Source organism: Podarcis melisellensis (genome assembly GCF_964234715.1).
Source record: "Podarcis melisellensis genome assembly, chromosome: 15".
In the NCBI taxonomy this organism is placed as follows: Eukaryota; Metazoa; Chordata; class Lepidosauria; order Squamata; family Lacertidae; genus Podarcis; species Podarcis melisellensis.
Window position 1 is genome coordinate 32,939,484 of NC_138532.1, and position 19,788 is coordinate 32,959,271.

General features: G+C 45.3%; 1 protein-coding gene across 8 annotated transcripts in view; it reads left to right on the forward strand.

Annotated features, from left to right (window-relative positions):
• CUX1 (cut like homeobox 1) overlaps nt 1–19,788 on the forward strand; it is a 266,716-nt gene that overhangs the window by 229,179 nt on the left and 17,749 nt on the right. For 7 of the 8 annotated variants that reach the window (XM_081890139.1, XM_081890140.1, XM_081890135.1 and 4 more), the window contains 2 exons: nt 1,995–2,259; nt 3,595–6,855. The exons of the other annotated variant lie outside the window; for it this stretch is intronic. In XM_081890139.1, the coding sequence (XP_081746265.1) occupies nt 1,995–2,259; nt 3,595–4,306 (977 nt within the window). In that variant the 3' untranslated portion in view covers nt 4,307–6,855. Of the gene's footprint in view, nt 1–1,994; nt 2,260–3,594; nt 6,856–19,788 lie in introns of those variants that run through there. 8 annotated transcript variants of the gene reach the window in all.

Consider the following 19,788-nt stretch of genomic DNA (forward strand, 5'->3'; position numbering starts at 1 on the left):
AGTTCCTTGGCTTTGTGCCTACCAAGTGGCAATGGCGATGGCGAAGAGGGCCTTCTTCACCGCCTCCGTTGCGTCTGCAGAAAACAGCAGCAGGAGACTTTTTCAGGTGGTTCGCAATCTATCGGAACCACCTGCACCACCGGGGCCTCCTGCAATGCTTTTGCAAAGTTTTTTGCAGATAAAGTCGCTCAGATTCAGAAAGAGGTAGACTCCACTGTGGGAGCAGGGCCAGGGTGGGAGAGTGCTAGAGTTCTGTCTAGTCCTGTTACATGGGATCAATTCCAATTGTTACCTCCGAGGATGTGGACAGGCTGCTTGGACAAGTGAAACTGACCACCTGTCTCCTTGATCCTTGCCCATCCTGGCTGATAAAAGCGAGCCGGGAAGGGCTGGGCGATGGGCTCTGCGGGGTGGTGAATGCTTCCCTCTGTGAGGGAGCCTTCCCAGACCCACTGAAAGAGGCGGTCATTAAACCGCTTCTTAAAAAAACATCTTTAGACCCAGCCAATTTGGCCAACTATCGCCCAGTCTCAAATTTACCATTCTTGGGCACGGTGATTGAGCGGGTGGTTGCCAAACAACTCCAGGCACACCTGGAGGATGCGGACCATTTGGATCCCTTCCAATCGGGATTCAGGCCTTACCATGGGACTGAAACTGCCTTGGTCGTGCTGGTTGATGATCTCCAGCGGGCTAGGGACAAAGGTGAGAGCTGTTTCCTAGTTCTGCTGGATCTCTCAGCGGCCTTTGACACCATCAACCATAACATCCTTCTGGACCATCTAGAGGGGCTGGGAGCTGTGGGCACTGTTATACGGTGGTTCCGCTCCTTTCTCCTGGGCCATGTCCAGAAAGTGGTGGTGGGGGGTGAGTGTTCAGACCCCTGTGTTCTCACTTGTGGGGTGCCTCAGGGTTCCATCCTCTCCCCCATGCTTTTTAATATCTATATGAAGCCACTGGGAGAGATCATCAGGGGGTTTGGGCTGGGTGTTCATCAGTATGCAGATGACACCCAGCTCTACCTCTCCCTCTCCTTTAAATCAGAACCAGTGAAGGTGGTGAAGGTCCTGTGTGAGTGCCTGGAGGCGGTTGGAGGATGGATGGCGGCTAACAGATTGAGGTTGAATCCTGACAAGACAGTAGTACTGTTTTGGGGGGACAGAGGGTGGGCGGGTGTGGGGAATTCCCTGGTCCTGAATGGGGTAACTGTGCCCCTGGAGGACCAGGTGCACAGCCTGGGAGTCATTTTGGACTCACAGCTGTCTATGGAGGCACAGGTTAATTCTGTGTCCAGGGCAGCTGTCTACCAGCTCCACCTGATACGCAGGCTAAGACCCTACCTGCCCGCAGACTGTCTTGCCAGAGTGGTGCATGCTCTAGTTATCTCCCGCTTGGACTACTGCAACACGCTCTATGTGGGGCTACCTTTGAAGGTGACTCGGAAACTGCAATTAATCCAGAATGCAGCAGCTAGACTGGTGACTGGGAGTGGCCGCCGGGACCATATAACACCGGTTCTGAGAGATCTGCATTGACTCCCAGTACGTTTCCGAGCACAATTCAAAGTGTTGGTGCTGACCTTTAAAGCCCTAAACGGCCTCGGTCCTGTATACCTGAAGGAGCGTCTCCACCCCCATCGTTCAGCCCAGACACTGAGATCCAGCACCGAGGGCCTTCTGGCGGTTCCCTCATTGCGAGAAGTAAGGTTACAGGGAACCAGACAGAGGGCCTTCTCGGTAGTGGCGCCTGCCCTGTGGAACGCCCTCCCAGCAGATGTCAAGGCAATAAACAACTATTTTACTTTCAAAAGACAACTGAAGGCAGCCCTCTTTAGGGAGGTTTTTAATGTCTGATGCTGTACTGTTTTTAATATTCAGTTGGAAGCTGCCCAGAGTGGCTGGGGAAACCCAGCCAGATGGGCGGGGTATAAATAATAAATTGTTGTTGTTGTTGTGCCTGAAATGATCCCTGTGGTTTTCCTTTTTGTCTTTCAGCGTACATGAAACGAAGGCACAGCTCGGTCAGCGACAGCCAGCCTTCAGAGTCTTCTTCGGCGGGCATCGATTACAGCCAGGGGGCCAGTCCACAGCCGCAGCATCAGCTAAAGAAGCCGCGAGTCGTGTTGGCCCCAGAAGAGAAAGAAGCTCTGAAGCGAGCCTATCAGCAAAAGCCATACCCATCACCAAAAACCATTGAGGAGCTCGCCACACAGCTCAACTTGAAGACCAGCACCGTCATTAATTGGTTCCACAATTACAGGTAAAGTGGTAGGGAGCCTCTGTTGATAGTTCTGTCACTGAGTGAAGCTTGGGGGTCTGTGACTGCGCCAGCGGGTCTCCTCAGAAATGGCATCCCAATTGCGCCCCCCAGTGGCAGAGCTTCATGCTCTGGCACCAGAGGGCGGAGAGCAGGTGGGGGTGTGGCTGGCACGCGTCCCGGGGGTGTGGCATGCCACCTGCGTGGGCGTGGTGCCTAGTGGTCCAGAATTTGGCCAGACAGATGCCCCTGGTAAGCTCCTTAGCAGAGGAAGTGGAAAGGAGCCACCCTCAATCCACTTGCTCCCAGTGCCTGTTTATTAGAGCTGAACATCTCACTGTGTATATTTCTAGTTTGAAATCAGGTGGGACTGAATTTTTTGAGAGGGATGAGCAAGAGATTATGGTTAATCTGTTGTTGTTATAGTACAGTAGTAGCAGCAGCAGGAGGAGTATCAAAGTTTCTATTCCACCATTCCTCTTAAAGGATTTAATGTTTTTTTAATGAAACGCAACATAGGAAGCTGCCTTATACGGAGCCAGACTATTGTCTCATCTAGCTCAGCATTTTCTACACTGGCTGGTAGCAGCTCTCCAGAATTTCAGGCAAGATTCTCTAGAAATGCTGGGGATTGAATCTGGGACCTCCTGCTTGCAAGAGGGCTTGTGCTTGGCTCCTGCTTTGGGGGGCGGGGTTTCCCTTGGGGGCATCTGGTTGGCCACTGTAAGAACAGGATGCTGGACTAGATGGGCCATTGGCCAGATCCAGAAGGCTCTTCTTGAATTCTTAGTTCCTTGAGGAGTGGGAAATGTTATAAAGATAATTAGTGCTGTATCAAGACCTACATTGGGCTCCCAGTACGTTTCCGAGCACAATTCAAAGTGCTGGTGCTGAAGGAGCGGCTCCAGTTCTGCCTGGACACTGAGGTCCAGCTCTGAGGGCCTTCTGGCGATTCCTTCCCTGCGAGAAGTGAGGTTACAGGAAACCAGACAGAGGGCCTTCTCGGTAGTGGCCCCCGCCCTTTGGAACGCCCTCCTTTCAGATGTCAAGGAAATAAACAAACTAACTGACTTTTAGAAGACATCTGAAGGCAGCCCTGTTTAGGGAAGTTTTTAATGTTTGATGTTTTATCATGTTTTTAATATTCTGTTGGGAGCTGCCTAGAGTGGCTGGGGAAACCCAGCCAGATGGGCGGGGTATAAATAATAAATTATTATTATTATTATTATTATTATTACTACTACTACTACTATCACCTGAACTTACATTACTGACGTATCAGTGACCCTCTTGACACCGTCTTCCCCTCTCACCTACACTTTCTCTCTCCCCGCCCAGGTCTCGCATTCGCCGAGAGCTCTTTATCGAAGAGATCCAAGCGGGAGGCCAGAGCCAGGCTGGGTCCAGCGACTCTCCTTCGGCCAGAAGCAGCCGGGCAGTTCACAGCTCCGAAGGAGACAGTTGTGATGGGGTGGACGCGGAGGGCCCGCCTGACGGGAAGCCGGGAAGCCGCCTGGAAGCCGACGAGTACAGCAGCAACACAACCACAAAGTCTCAGGGAGGGCGAGCAGCGTCAGCTTTCGATGCAGGGGAAGAGGCACTGCGAGACGCCGGATCTTCGGAGAAAACGGAGACATTCCACTTGGGGGCGGAGAGCCTGGACGACACTGACGACGAGGGGAGGCTCCGAGCGCCGCGTCCGAGTTCTCCGCCGGGCTCCCTACATTCAGGAGAAACTCTGGAGACGACGCCAAACTCTGCTCCAGAAGAGGATGCCTCTACCTCAGCTGCCTCCACCTCGCTCCTTGCAGGGGAGAGCTCCTGCAAGGCCGCAGGGGAACGTGTGGAGAAAATTCCCATTGTGCCAAGTACCAGCTCCACGCCAGCCACCAACTCCCTCCAGACCCTGTTCGGCTTCTCCGAGGCGGTTTGCTCGAAGAACACGCGGGACAACACCTTGAGGAAAAAGAAGGCAGCGAATTTGAACAGCATAATCCACCGCCTAGAGAAGGCCGCAAGTCGAGAGGAGCCCGTGGAGTGGGAGTTTTGAGATTAAGCTCACCCAACTCTGAGGAGCTGGGGAAGTAAAACACAAAAAACAAAAACACACACACACAAAAACACTTGGACCTCTTCTGGTTTTAATTGTGTCCCGCACTTACAGCCCTGCAGGCCACGGGGCAAAAATGCCATAGGCCAAGGTGCATATAGAGAACGAAAGGAGCGTTTCAGCCCAGTTTTATGTTTGTGTTTTCAAGGACGAAAACTGAAAATGTGTAGTCGAGCTTTTTGTACCCCGAAGTGTTTCTATTAATTGCCCTAAAGTGATTTTCCACAGTTTCTGGGGAAGAAAAAAAAACTCATACAGCTTTTGCCTTCTGCCCTCCTCTTTGGTGTGGGCTTTAAAACTAAAAAAAAAAAAATTATATACAAACAAGAAGAAGAAAAAATTAAACCCACATATTTAAAAGGGGGGCTTTTTATCCGCCATCTAATGGCTAAACAGAGCGATAATAATACACTATTATCTTCTTTAAGCAGGAAAACCGAAAAAAGATGGAAGGGGAGATTTTTTGAGAAAAAGGAAAAAAAAGGTTTTTTGTAGCTGTTCAGTTGCCACTAAGAGATTGCACAGTCAACCCGACTCTAAACACACTAGTTTGAATTCCTAAATATTTTCAAGAAAAGAATATTGTTTAAAACTTGGGATTTAAAAAAAAATACACATTTACTCCTCGTATTTTTTAAACAAAAGAGAAAAGTCACATCAGGAAAATATCTTAATTTGTGGTAGCTGACTTCAGTGTTTTTCTTGTAAAGTGGAATAGAAAATTGACTTGTAGTGCACATCGTTTCATAGCTTTAACCAATTCTGGTCTCTTTATGGGCTGGGATTTGTTTAATACACTCCATTTTAGGCCAAATCAGGACAGAAAAAGGAAGAAATCTGAAAAAAAAAATCTGAAATCTAGGTATTTTATAATCTGCTTTTTAACCTCTAACCACAGAGCACGCAGATCAGACCTCATTTCTAGGAGGTGTGGGAGACAGCTTGGAATGGGTACTTGATCGGATCAGTTTGAATTGCGTCATGCCAGCCTTGCAAATCAGTTACAAGTCCTCAGCCTGCCTAGTCACACATGCCTACATTAGTCATTTGTGCCCTATGGGAAAAGAACCACCAGCTTTTGAAAGAAATTAGCTCACTTGGTTGCAGACAGGTGGGTGTCATAATGAGCCTACGTTATACGTAGGACATGGCAGGGTGGTGGTGTTGACTAGAAGGATGGAAGTGTTTGGCTGATACCACTTTGGGAAGAGTGGAGGTGCATCTTGCAGTGAGAAGCACTTAGAACATGAGTGGGGAGCCTGTGGCCCCTGAGTTGATGTTTGACCACAACTCCCACCAACCTTGTCCATTGACCATGCCAGCTGGGGCTGATGGGAGTCGGAGTCCAGCAACATCTGAAGGGCGATGGGTTCCCCACTCCTGACTGACAATGAGCTGTCTTGATGGCAGGCAGTGAGATCAGTCACTGGGCACTTTCTTGTTCTCACATCCCACTAAGATAGAAAAGGACCTTTCAGCACCCTTAACTAATTGGTTAATCACTGGCTGTGGTCCCACAGCAAGCACTGATTTCTCTCTTAAGTTTCAGTTGTGGGATTATCATTATTATTATTATCACCATCCTTTTATGGCGGGGGGTGTCCTCATTAACAAAAAGAGGAAAGGCTTGCAGGAGGAGCCCGTGGCATTCGGTAATCGCAACGTAAACCACGGAACACCTAACCAAAACATGCGCAGAAGCATGGCGCCCATCGCAATTGTCAGCTCTTCCACTTTGTTTTGCAAAAGCTGCAAGGCTGATCAAAGTACAAAATCAAATTTCCAAATTGTCTCTGACGCCTCCTGTTGTCTATGTGTATATGCGTGAGCATAGAGCCGTGTGGAAAGCCGAGTGTGTGCGTGAGTGTGTGTGCAATTTTATACGTCTGTATTTTCTTACGTACTTCTTGCACGCATAGAGTGCATTACTGCCACCTTTTTTCAATAAGCTGTTTTATCAGTTACGGCTTCTACAAGTTTGCTGATTTAGACTCCTTTATTGCCATATCTTTAAAACTAACGATAGAACGATTTCGGTATATATATATTATTTTTGCTTATTTATAGGTGCTGTATTTTATTATCTGATTGTTAGGGATGAAAGGGGGCAAATATTCTTTAGAGGGATAGACTGCCGGCAGTATTGGGTATAATTTACAAGATGTAGTTGTCATACTGTATATTATTGACAGACTTTTTCTTTTCTTTTCTTTCATTTTTTGGGGTCCGTATTGTGTATCATGGAAAACTTTGTCTTAGGTCAACATCTTTTGATGACACTTTAATGGTGCATTCATTGCTTCTTAAGTTCTAATTAATATTTTTTCTTTGTGATATGGGGAGGGAGGCAGGGGGAAAGGTATTCTGAGTTTTAAAAATGTGTTCCCAACATTACACCTCAACATGCTTGAAGTTCATTAGTAATTGATATGGGGGAGGGGCTACAAGATGTGAAACCACCTTCCTTGCATGTGTTTTTTTATTTTAAAGGCAATTGTGTATTTTGCAGTCTCTTTACAAGGATTGACAGCAACACTTAGTTCAGATCTTCACAAATTTAAATGTTTGGTAGCTTTAAAAGAAAAAAATGCCTTTTCATGGCCCAGGACGAAGGCTCTAGGAGGCTGCAAGGCAGGCTTGCTTTGACCACTTTTTGCTGTTAATTTTATAATTTCATAACTGTTTTGAGGGTCCGAATGTTGGAGCTTGAGGTCCACCGACAGCTCTTGGTTTGTTCCATGATGATCTGAGGAGACGTATTTGCAAAAATTGTGGCTGATACGAGAATCTGGGCAGCAGAGAAAGCCCAGCTGTTCCAGAAGAAAATCTGGAGAAGTAAATAAGCGCTGGTGATTCTTGACGTAGGCATAATCACCCTTTCCTAGCAGATAAACCTTCTGCTCTTGGCACATACATGAAGCCCGTGGTACAGCGGCTCTTAACATATGCATGGAATTTTGCGTGAACATATCAGAGTGGGACTCGTGACTAAGGGGTTGCTCAGCATCTGCCGTGAGAATTCTCCACTTGCTTCTCCAAACAGGATCTGCCTCTCTTTTTCAAATCTTCCTGTCAGCTTACCCATCTTCACTTTTATCAGGGCCAAGCGTCTGAGTCGATGAAGGAATCCGTCTTGCCTTCAGATGTTTGTATCTTTTCTTACAGCAATAGATCTCCCGTTCTGATGTTTCCTCCCCTCCCAGATAGATATGAGGATGCTTGCCGCCGTCAGGGCCCCATGATTTGATGTCTCCCCATGGAAACCTGCATCCCATAACCTTGTTACTTGTGTGGTTTAGAGCATACCCTAGCCGAGCAGTCAGAGTTCTGCCACCCATCCTGATAAGCAATATTGAAGTGCCTTGAAATAACAGAATTCTGGTTGTCTTTCATGTGCTGTGCTTCTCCTCCCCTCCCCACCCTGTGGAGCATATCGTAAATATTGTGTAACCTTCTCTTTCCTTTTTTTCCTCCCTAGGCCCAAGCAGATCTGTCTCGTGTAAAATCTAGAAGCAAAGCTTGCTTTAGGGCAGGTGGTTCATTGCAGGGACCCTTATTCACAGAACTGAAGCACTCTTAGGCCAAATCAAAGAAGATGTTGCCGCTCTGCCAGCAGCTGCCAATTTGAAGCAGGAAAGCACTTGAGATTTCAGTATATATTTGGCACTGTATTGTCATTTGGGTTCCTTCCATCATTTCTGTTTTGGCTTTAAAGGGAAAGGCTGGCATGGACTCACAGGATCATCTGTGCAAGGCCTTCTCCATCCAAAATCTGATTCTTGTGTCATTGGCAAGAAGGTTTTGGCTGGCTTTTCCAATTAGTTCTCAACTAGGCTTGGTTGGATTTGGGTCCTGGCGAGGTGTGCCATTTGCAATCCGGTTTTCAGTCTTGGGAAATCCAGCGTAACGGCCCCGCTCCTCGCTGGCAAGTTCATTGCAACGCAAAGGATTACAAACCAGTAGTTGTTAGTCACGGTGGTGAAAAACTACATTAAGAGGTCACATTTCAGCAAGTGTAGTTCTGTATTGTACAGCACCTCATGTATAGGCGCTTTCCCCAATACTTTCTTTTACAGCAAACTCCTGGCAATGTTTTTTAGTTCCCTGCCAGCCCCCCCAAAAAACCATGGGAAAATATTCTAGAGAATTTTAACAGAAGGGCCCTAGCTCAGTGAGGAAGCACATTTCCAACCTGTGCTACAGAAAACCCTGCCCTTGGGGGAATCTACGTTGAGAATACCAATTATAGCAGGCAAGTTTCCTTGAAAAGGCAGCACTATTCATGCAAGTCTGCAGCCTTGGCTAATGTCCCACATGAACTAAGGCCATGCCCAGAGCCCATCCAGAATCATTGACACGATTCGTCTGGCATTGCATGGATTATTGTGCAATGTCCCGAAGGTGAAGACAGCAGCTCACGCTACTTAGTAAGCCACACTCGCACTACTGAGAATAATTCCCGTTTGCCAACAAGGCATTGTACAGTCCTAGAAGGCGTCCAGCAGGGAGAATGAACACCCACCACTGCCTTCATGGCCCTTTCTTTCCAAGTGGGTGAAATTCACCTAAAAGGAAGGCTTTTTCAGGTGCTGTTTTTCTGGAAAAAAAAAGTATTTTTTTCTCACCCCTGTAGGGGAGTAAAGGCCAAATGAAGCCCTCTTTGCAAATGCTTTTTGGAGAAATAGAGCTGTCTATAACTGGCCTCATGAAATTCTTCACAGCTCTACTTCTGCAAAAAGCATTGGCTTCCAAATTCTCTGTTCATTCCCACAAGCGACTCTCCTGTGTGCCTAGACAGCTTTTAATAACATGCATGTGGTGGAGCACTTAGCAGTCCCGGTGAGAGAGGGCAGAGCAGCTTTAGGTTCTGAGTTTGTGGAAATGAGCTGATCCTATGAATGCTTTATCAAAAGTGCCGCTGACATCAGTGTGACTTGGCCCAGAGCCAGCTCTACTATTAGACAGAGTGTGGCAACTACCTTGGGCAGCGGAAGCTGGGAGATGGAGAGCAGCAGCAGCAAGTTTTGTCTACCATGCAACCTGACCTGTGTCTCCAAAGCTGTCTCCTTCCAACTCGTATGATTCTATGAGAGGGTGCCGCCCCATTGCCAGTGTTGAAGAAAGATGCAGCTGACTGGGCAAAACCTCCATGCTTGGAAAGGTTAGGAGGTGCACCACCTTGTCCTTCCCACACCACACAATGTATTGAGCCGGGCCTGGACTTGCTCCCAAGGAAGTGTGCATTGGACTGTAGCTTTAATCACAGCACCAAAGGGGGACGGATTCCGCACCCAGAGCCCTTCACACTATTTGTCAACTGTCGTATTGACCCACGTTTCCAAAGCATGCTGGCACTGACTTGCAAGTAAATTTATCTCAGAGGAGGAGCACTAACCTGCAGACCTGAAAGATCAAGCTAACTTGCAGGTAGGCAGGTAGCACACTCCCAAGGTAGTTTTCCGGGCTTCTTCAGTGGTCTAATCTCAAAGTCTTGATACGTATATTGATATTCAATTTCATAGAGAATCAGTCTCTATGAAAGAAGTAAACCTCCCAGAGGACTATACATTTTCGTTAAAAGCCACTCCCCTTTCGATCTAAAGGTAGGGAGTCCTTAGAGTTGCACTCCTATCTTTTGTGTGTGTGGCTGTTGAGAGAATAATATTCTTCAAAAAATATGCAATAGATGCCCTTGCGATTTAAAAGGATTCCCCCGCTCCTTTCTAACAGCAAAGAAATCTCACTCTTAGCTTCAGTGTTAATCAAATCAGATAAAGAAAAAGAAAAAATTATTAGCACAATACTTAGCTGCTTCTTTTTTAAATGTATTCTCTACTAGCATTGCAGCAGTCAGAGGACACTCAGCAGTTCTGTCTCTCATGCTCTATTTCAAAAGCCCCTAGTGCTGTCAAATTTTGGCAGTTCAGAGTTGGGGAACTCCTTAGGAAAGCACCCATGGAAGTTGTTTTGTTTCAGAGTCTTGGGCTGCAGTTGAGAACCTTTCTGAGCACTAGGAAGTGATGGCTGGTGGAACTGTGTCCACACCTCCTTGATGATATCCCTTAAGACACCTCCATGACCACTTAGATGCCCTTGGAAACCTGTTGAAGCCGGTTAGCTGGTGCCACACCGCTGCTGAGAACTAAAATATTTCTGTACTCTACTCCCTTGCTTTCCAAGAAATGTATTGGATTGTGTGAGGCTCTGCCTGGAGCAGAATCACCTTGAGTTCAGATACTTTCTGAGCAAATGCAAGAAATTGTCAACATCAGCAATGCATGCTTTTATTCTTATTATTAGGACCTATCATTTGGCCTCCTCATCCTATTCATGGTTATATAACCTTGAAGACAGTGAGGGAGGCTCCTTAGGGTGGGAGGGTGCTAGGTGCCACTGCCACCCATACTGGGTTGAATCGGATGGGTGTCATGCCCTGTAGGTGCTCCCAGCTCAAAGAATGATTCCTGGAGCAAGAAAGGCAAAGCAGTGCGGAACCAGCTTTGCACACAAGCAAGGGGCTCGGGAACTGCTGTGGACACTATCACAGCACTTGCTTAAACAGTCAGACCAGGTTTGTGGACCAGCCCTAGCTACTCTCCCTCCTTCTGCTCATAGTTCTGTGCATCCAACCCCTTGTGTTCTGGATAGTGCTAAATGCGCCCCAGGCCAGCTACATTGGGAACACTGGCCAGGCCTGTACCAGGACAACAGCTTTGCTAGTAGGTTCTCCTGTGGACTAGAACTTCCTGTGGGGTACATCCAGGAGGTCTTCTATCTCTAAGGTTAGTTATGAGAGGAGGAGGAGCAGCCTAACACCAATGGACAAAGCTACCTCTATTTCCTCCACAGGACTAGCAGATTGCTGGTGCCTTATGTTTCAGGCACCAGTAAGCACTTAATTATATCGCGTGGAAACAATCCGTTGAAATAAAGTAGTAGGGTGATGTTTTTAAGCCCCACACCCAGTTGTTAGGACTTTTAAAGAAATTAGGTTCTTTATAACTCAGTTGTACATTGCTGGGACGTTTTAATGCAATTAACTTGCTGGTGCATTGATCTAGTAGCCGTTTGCCACCATTTGTAGTGAATCCAAAATTCTTTCCATCCTATGCAGAATGCTCAATATTTTAGTTGCCACCTTACATGTTTGCTTCCGTTTTCTGAGGTGTTACTGCTTTCCATGGCACGTTAAGCAATCCCTCTGCGCAAATGTCAGCCTCGGAAGGGGGAACATGCGAAGATCTTCTCATCATTGCATGTTAGCTTTCCTTTCTCTAATGAGAAGGTGGAGGCTGCAACTTAAGTAAACTCCACTCCCAGATCTATATAATCCTATATGCCCAAAGGCTGTGGTGGAATACTTACCTGGGAGTAAGTCCCACTGGACCCAGGAGTGCTGGCTTCTGAGCAGAAATGCAGTCTGTCAGTCTGATCCAATGAGTCACTACTTTTCGTGACTTGTGATCTGAATGCATAGTCTAGCACTCCACTGAAGAAGAATCCCAAGGCATTCTGTGAGCCCAACAACTGACATTGCAGCCCACTGTAGAGATTAATTGTGGACCTTTGCATCTTAGAAAAGTATTGCACAAGCACACTTAAAAGTGTCTAGCACCTAGGGCTGAAATTGTTGAAGTAATAAATTTCATAATGGAAGAAATTAATTAGTTTAATCCATTTAAAAACTAGACACCCACCCACCCCAAAAATCATTTTTTTTAGTCATGGAAGGGAAGCCTATACTCCTGGACCTGCTACAAATACTCAAGAGTATCATGCAGTTCGCAGTCTTCACAACTGCAAGGAACAGGATATTGGGAGTCCCATATATGTGGGCTCCATGTGCTCAAGGGCATCTCTCACTTATGTATTTCCACAAAGGCCCTTGATAAGCATGCATGGAAGCCAGCAGTGGGAGCACATACGCTTCAAATAGTTTTTGAAGCAATAGTGTGTCTTAACTTTAGTCAATAGTCATTACCGAAATACTCAAGACATCCTGTTTTAATTGGAAATTAATTGGTTAAACTCAAAAATATTCATTTACTTAAACCCATTAATCAGTTTGCTATCCTTTTTACTCTGGTGAAAACATAATGTATTTAGTTGCATGGATCATTTCTGAGTGCAGAATAGAATGAGTTGCCTAACTCGTGTCATTCTTGCAGGGTTCATCTATTTAGTTACTTTTTAAAAAACAGATTCATTATACAACCTACTTCCTCAAACAACTCCAGATGAACATGGCTGGGTTGAACATGGCATGGATGAACTTACCCAAAATGTATGTCTTTGAACAGCCTTGAATGGCCAGCAGTTAGACCTGGGCATGCACAAATTGTTCCACTTCTTGGGCACACAGCGCTGAAGCCTGAATAAGAATCTTCAACGGCTTGAAAACATGCAGTGCTTTTTATCAAGCAAGAGAGGCTTTTGCACAACCTGTGCATAGCAAAATCAGGATATAATTGTGAAGAACAGGGCATATATCTTTGGTAACGGCCAGCCCAATTCCTATCAGGACTGCCCATCTTCATTTTACATTCTGTTATGAAACTGCTGAAAGAACACAAGTGCCTGGGGGCACCTTTAATTTGCAGCGTGGTGGCATGCATTTTCTTATATGAGCATGTGAAGTTGCCTGCAGCCTGCCAGCCACTTGTGCCACCATCTTTTAAGGTACCTTGTCCTTTGCAGTCACTCTGCAATTTCTAGGGCTATCAGAGGTGGGGAACCTACGAGATATTGCTGGACTCTCAACTCCCATCACCACTGCCCATGCTACCTGGGGCAGATATCAGTTGGAGTCCAAGAACATCTGCATGGCCACTGGTCCCATGCCCATATGCTAGATTAACCACCTGCCTTTTTAATCAGTTACATCAATTTGCATGTTACAGGTGCTTTTTGGAGATAACACAATTAAACGAAAGCTGCCACTAATATCAGTAGCAAAAGCCTTTTAGTGCTGTGCATGCTTTCTCAGAAATCATAGAATCATAGAGTTAAAAGGGGTCCCGAGGGCCATTTTGTCCAACCCCCTGTATGCAGGAATCTCAACTAAAGTATCCATGACAGGTGGCCACCCAACCTCTGCTTAAAAACTTCCAAGGAATCCAACACCTTCAAGAGGGAGGCTTCCACTATTAAACAGCTCTTACCTTCAGAAAGTTGCTACTGTTGTTCAGCCAAACATGTCTAGTGATCCTTGCTTCCAATGAAATCTGCCTTAAGCTGCATTTACCTGGTAGAAAGCCCTGTTGAAGTCAGCATGGTTTACTTATGAGTAGACTTGCATAGGATTGTACTGTTCAATAACATAATCGTTAACGCTTGTAGTTAAATTTTGCTGCATTAGCAATGATGCAGTGAAGATTCAAATGCATTTGCCTGCTTACCCGTTGTCTTTGCAGCCACACATGTGGAATAAGCATTATGGGGTTTGGTTTTCGAAGTATATTCTGCAGAAGTTACTATGTATGTAGGACGTCTGTACCTCTGGCATTGGCAGCATCCGACTGGATAATGTCAGAGCACGGACAGGAGGCCAAGCTTTAAAATGTCACCAACGGACAGTGGAACGCTTAGGGTGCTGATTCCTTCTGCAATAACCAGCAGCCATGCAGGGTTTGTAACCACGAAGGGGAAAAGGTTGCATATTTTAAGGCCTCGGTTGTTGAAGCTGACCTTTCCCTCCCTGCCTTAGCATGTCACCATGCTGCTTGCAGCTGTGCATGCATCACCTGTGTGCAGGATAGCAGTCTTTCCCTCATCATTTTAACACCCCATCACCCTGATCCAGTTATTCCTCACAGTTGCACACACCAAGTACTCATGCCTGCAAGGGATTCATTGCGCACTGGGGCGCACACAGAAGTCATGCTTGAACCAGCTCCCCTGGTCTCTTCGGTGAGGGAGACAGCTTCTGTTGGAATTGTGCACATGAGGAGTCCATGCTGGACATCTTGCTGAACAAAGAGGGAATCTCCTGTGAGTTTCTGCTCTCCAGAGATTTGGAAGGTGGAGGCAAGCATGGTCTTACAAAATACTGAGCCTGCATATGACAAGCTGTTCAAGGTGTCTCCTCAATTCCAGTAGGGCTGAGATAAGCTTTAAAATTCATGGCTTTAAGAAAGCAAATCATCATCAAGAATTTCGTTTCGTGGTCTATTATGATGGAGAAAAATAAGAGCGTGCCCCCTCAAAAAATAAATTAGGGTTGTGTATTTCCCATTGCTATATTTAAGTAATCAGGTTTACTAGAGAAGGGCAATGGTTATCCACACACACTGTTTTATAATTCTCAGATATATTGAGTTTTATTTAGGAGATTTAGATGAAAGTTTGTGTTTTGCTTTGCAATTTGCTTCCTTTGTCCAAAGTCCTAAATTCTGCTGTCATTTACATCTTTCACAAACTTGCATTTGTGAGCTTCTTCTAATCTGAAATTAACCAGTGATTTGGTTCCTTTCCTTTTTTATTATATTCCCCCACCCCACCCCCAGTTTTTAACAATTTAACAAGCATAACTCTTACACATTCTCAGTCTAGATAATACAGATTTGGATTTCAGCACATATCAGAGAATACCTATCTACTCAGGATCCATTAAGAAAAATGCAGAAATCTGGGTTGTTGGGGCACTAATTTTTCTAAAGCACTTAATAGCATGCATTAAATCTTTGTGCAATAAGAAATACTTTGTTTGCAGGGAGCTAACCTGTATGGAATGTGTTAAGTTAGCAAATATGAGCTCCTCTGTCTTTGAAGTGTCTGGCAGTGGCCTCTTTGATGGAATTGTGGCATCCATAATTGGTGAAATTTCAGGTGGAATTGTGGCACCGTATTAGGAACACTGAGTATATGACCGTTTACCAAGTGGTTACAAAAAGGCTGGTACTCTCATTAGGCCAACTACTCAGAGGGACACAGTACTGACCTTTGAGGAGCACAGTTTTATACAGATTAGTTTATGTGATATCTTAAAATTTCTGATAATCTTTCAAGAATGTCATTTCTACAAGACACCTGCTTTTGAAAATTGCAAGTTAATTTTGGGAGGGCAATGCAAATAGTTTACGTTGCCTATGGCACAAAATAACCTTGCCTACAGTGCGAAATAGCCAGGCACCAGCACTAGTTATGTCCCACAGTTTGCAATGTAACCACTTGATAAGACATTGTCCTACCAAGCAACAAGGGAGAATTTTTTGCACTCCGCTTTTTAAATTATTATTATTAGGCATTTACAGGTGTGGATAGATTTGCCTCGTTCCTTGGCACAATGATACACAGGAAAGGTTTGCCACGTGGTTGCTTGCATGCCACAATTTTGTTCTCCTTTGGTAAAGTGTCGTAATCATCTGTCCTCTTGCATTTGTGACTGCAAAACACTCCTCCAAGCTGGTCATCAATGGATTTGAAGACCAGTAACTACAATCTGTTGAAGTGGTAATTACCAAATTTCAATTTTACATAACACAGCCTCCATTTGGGGAGCAGACGTGTTGCGGACATTCCCTGCCAAATTGTACTTCTGCGGCGGCCCTTTTGCACAGCCTAGCTATGACAGGACAGACAAAGTTACGACTTTGCAGGGGGTTGGACCAGATGGCCCTCAGGGTCCCTTCCAACTCTGCAGTTCTATTATTCTACCTGATAGACACAATCATGCAAATTATCTGCTAGGCACTTAGTGGCTCAAACATCCCACTTCGATACCCGACTTGTCTTATGCAACCTTTAAAGGCACTGAAGCATCTCGTTCTTAGTCTCTTGGGAAAAGGGACTTATCAATAAGTTCATTCCAGTTTAACTGGGACTTGTTAAAAACAAATGGAAAACATCTGCTTTTCTGCCTCTTTAGTCATCATCATCAGCACTTATCTGTGAAGTGGTTCTGTTAATCAGCTGCACCACGAGCATATCTTATCTTTTGTTTCATCCCGAAAACCTCGCACAAACATTGAGCCTTTCCTACATGTAATGAGATTATTATTATTATTATTATTATTTCCCAAAGTGCTTTCCAGAGCTTCCTGCATAAAACTGCAACGGCCATGCTCACATATCTGTCCCAAGTGTACACAGTTGCATGACTCGTGCGTGCAACCTTGCCCCAAGCGAGTGGCTGCGCGGTTTGACTTGCACCTCAGGTGGTCAGCCGAGACTCATATCATTCCTTTGTATATTCTGGATACTTTGTAAATGTGTATAAAATCGTTTTTAATTTAAAGATCTTCCGCTTTGAGAGTTTAGAAGGACACAGCTTTGGGCGGGGACGGCAAGGAAAGAAGCAAATGCACAAAGCGCTCTGAGCCTCCTTGAGTCTGTGGAATGGGTCCGTGAAGAGGCATTTTTTTGCTGTTCCCAAAGTTCATTGCCATTTCTAGCAAAGTATTTTCAGCCGAGAGACTGCTTTCCTCAGCAAGGTTCCTCTTTCACCTGAGTGCGTCTTTTCCAAATTTAAAATGGCAAGGTCTGTTTCTGCTATGTGAGAATACCCATCGCATGCTAACATCTGGCAGCGCGGAGCGTGTTGACTTTGGTGATGCTGTGAGTGACGTCTCACCCTAGGGGTGTGGTTTTGTTTTTTTGGAGGGGGGAGTGTTTAAAAGAAACTTCTGCTCCTTCCATTGCCTCTGCACCAGGCCCCATGTGCCATAGTAACTCTCCAGAAGTAGACTAAAAAGCAGCTTGGCGTGGAATATGACGATACATGTGCTCCGTTTGAAAACTTTCAGGCGAGGGTTAAGGACGGCGTGAGCCATGCAGCTGTCAACCTTGCATCTCACCCTGCTTTTGGGTTTGTCTAGAAATTGATTCTCTGGGCTGTTCAGGTAAGGGAGTGGGGATGAGGAGACCCCACCCACAGAGGCCGGAAAGGCCCAATATGTTTTGGAGCCTGAAGCAAAAATCAAAATGTTGCCTCTCCTCTTCTCTCACTCCCCCACCTCCCTCACTTGATGGTGGTCAAAATACAAGGAGACAGTAAATAATTGTACATTTTGTGGTGTTGCACCACCCTGCCTAATTGGTCCAGGTTTGAGGGGGTTTCTTTCATAGCTGTCAACGTTTCCCTTTTTTTAAGGGAAATTACCTTATTCTGAATAGGATTCCTTGCAAGAAAAGGGAAAAGTTGACAGGTATGGATTCTTTCTCTGCCCATTTGTAATGATGAACACAGTTGAGTGGTATGGCGTGCAACTGTTCTTTGAGGAGGTAATACGAGAGGCAGCAGCTTATGCAGAAACAAAGAAAATGAATGGGGGAAAGTTGCCTTTTTTGTTTTTAAAAAGCCCCGTTACTGTGCAGAAGAAGGCTTGCCACTCATTTAGCAAACCCGTGAGGTGATTCTAGGGAACCCCAGGGTTGTTTTCAACTAGGTCCTGTTCCGAGTAGACCCTTTGAGCTTGCCAAATGATAGTTACTCATATCCATTCACTTTGGTGGGTCTACTTTGAGTAGGACTAGCCTTGAATGCCACCCCTGCCCTTCCTCAGTCTCCGAAGCAAATTGGTGCATCACCTCTCTGGGAGCAAGCAGCCCCCTTGAAGGGTCTTTGGGCATGAGGATCAAAATGAACAGGAGTTGTGTGGGAACATGTCTGGTAAACTTCTGGAGAGCAAGGAGGAGGTCCTGGTGGATCGTGCCCCCAGCCAAACCCAACCACTTCCCCCTTCCTTTTTTATTTTTTATTTTCTTGCGATAGTTTGGACTGGTGATGGGTGGGGTAAGGAAGGTCTACTTTTAAAATAATGAGCTTTTGCTAAAGGTGTTTCTCCCCTCCCCCCTTAAATTGTTATTCTTTCTTCTCCAAATAGTCTATGCATTTCCAATGTCGAAAGCCGTTTTCTGCCGCTCTCCCCCCACCCCACCCCTCCCTGCCCAAAAGGCACTGTGTGTTCTGCTCTGTGGACAACACTCTGAGAATGTCATGTGTGCGAATTTGGACGTTTTAAATCCAAAGTAAATGGCAACCTAATTTTTTGTTTGTTTGTTTGCTTCCCCGAAGTCCCTTTTCACATATATATATATATAATTTTAAGTCAAGGCCACGATCCGCCTCAAGAGGCTTGTGTGCATGTCCCATTGAAACCTGGGGACTTGCACAGCAGACCTTCCCAGCGGGTCATGCGCTCTGAAGATTTTATTTTTTGTTTTTGTTTTTATTTTTTTGCATTTGTGCAATAACTACTTGCCATTTTATCGGGCTAACCTTTGGACTTGCCCTGACTACTAACACAGCACAAAATGAACTCGAAACAAAAAAAAAGGTGTATTTTTTTTCCTGAGAATATTTTCTTTTTTAAAAAAAAAATTGATGATAAGCTCCATTTTACCCCCGTGTACTTGTGGTGTCCGACATTTTTAGCAGTATTTTATATATATATATATATATATTATATTATTATTATTATTATTTTCCTGTAACGCACTAAGTCTTAGATGTTTTTAGACGCTCATTTCTTATATTCACAATCACAGATTTTAATGAAATATCCTCACAAAGACCCAATTGACCAAAAAAAGTGTCTTTTTTTTTTTTTTGTACAAGTAGCTTTGAGAAGCCCCACGTTGTGTTGCTGTGATTTCATCTTTTGTAACATTTTATTTCTTGTTCAGAAGTTTATTAAAGAAAAAAAAGTTTTATATGGCCGGCTGTGACGGAGTGGGGGGGCCTCCCTCCGTTAGGGGGGGCGGCATTTCCTTCCTGTCTTGGGCCCGCCATACAATGTTCTGTTCTCAGCACTGTACAACAGTCCCTATATGATATGGAGAAGCAATATCACTGTACGAAACTCACATGATGTATTATTATAATTCACTAGCACCCTAGGTGTGATAATTGAAGTAAATATCTTTTATACAAACATAACGACGTGTAGGTTGTCTTTCTTCAGGCAGACTGGACTCAAAAGCAGCAAACATTTTGACGGGGGTTCCGTTTTCGCTCGTCTGGGAATTAAATACGTTGGACGTGACGATTGTGTGTTTATTGTGAGAAGACGGCAGCCTTTTCGCCGCAAGATCTATCTATCATTCACATTTGCTCATTTTTAGAAATAGAAAGGAGGGGTGGAATCTGTGTTTTTCTGTAGGTGGGGAAACACTTCATTCTCCCAGCATTGCAGAACTACAGCTCTTTTGTGTGCCTCCTCCACCAGAGGTATGGAGGGTGGCAACACGAGAACAGGGCCTTCTCTGCAGTGGCTCCCCATTTGTGGAATGCTCTCCCCAGGGAGGTTCACAGGGCACCTTCATTATACACCTTTAGGCGCCAGGCGAAAGCGTCCTTTTTAACCAGATGTTTGGCTGATTGACATGCAGCGCCCTTCTAAAATGTATTGGGGGGATTATTGGGTTGTTTACATTTCTGTCATGAATTTCGTGTTTTTATATTGCGGTTTTGTGTTGTAACC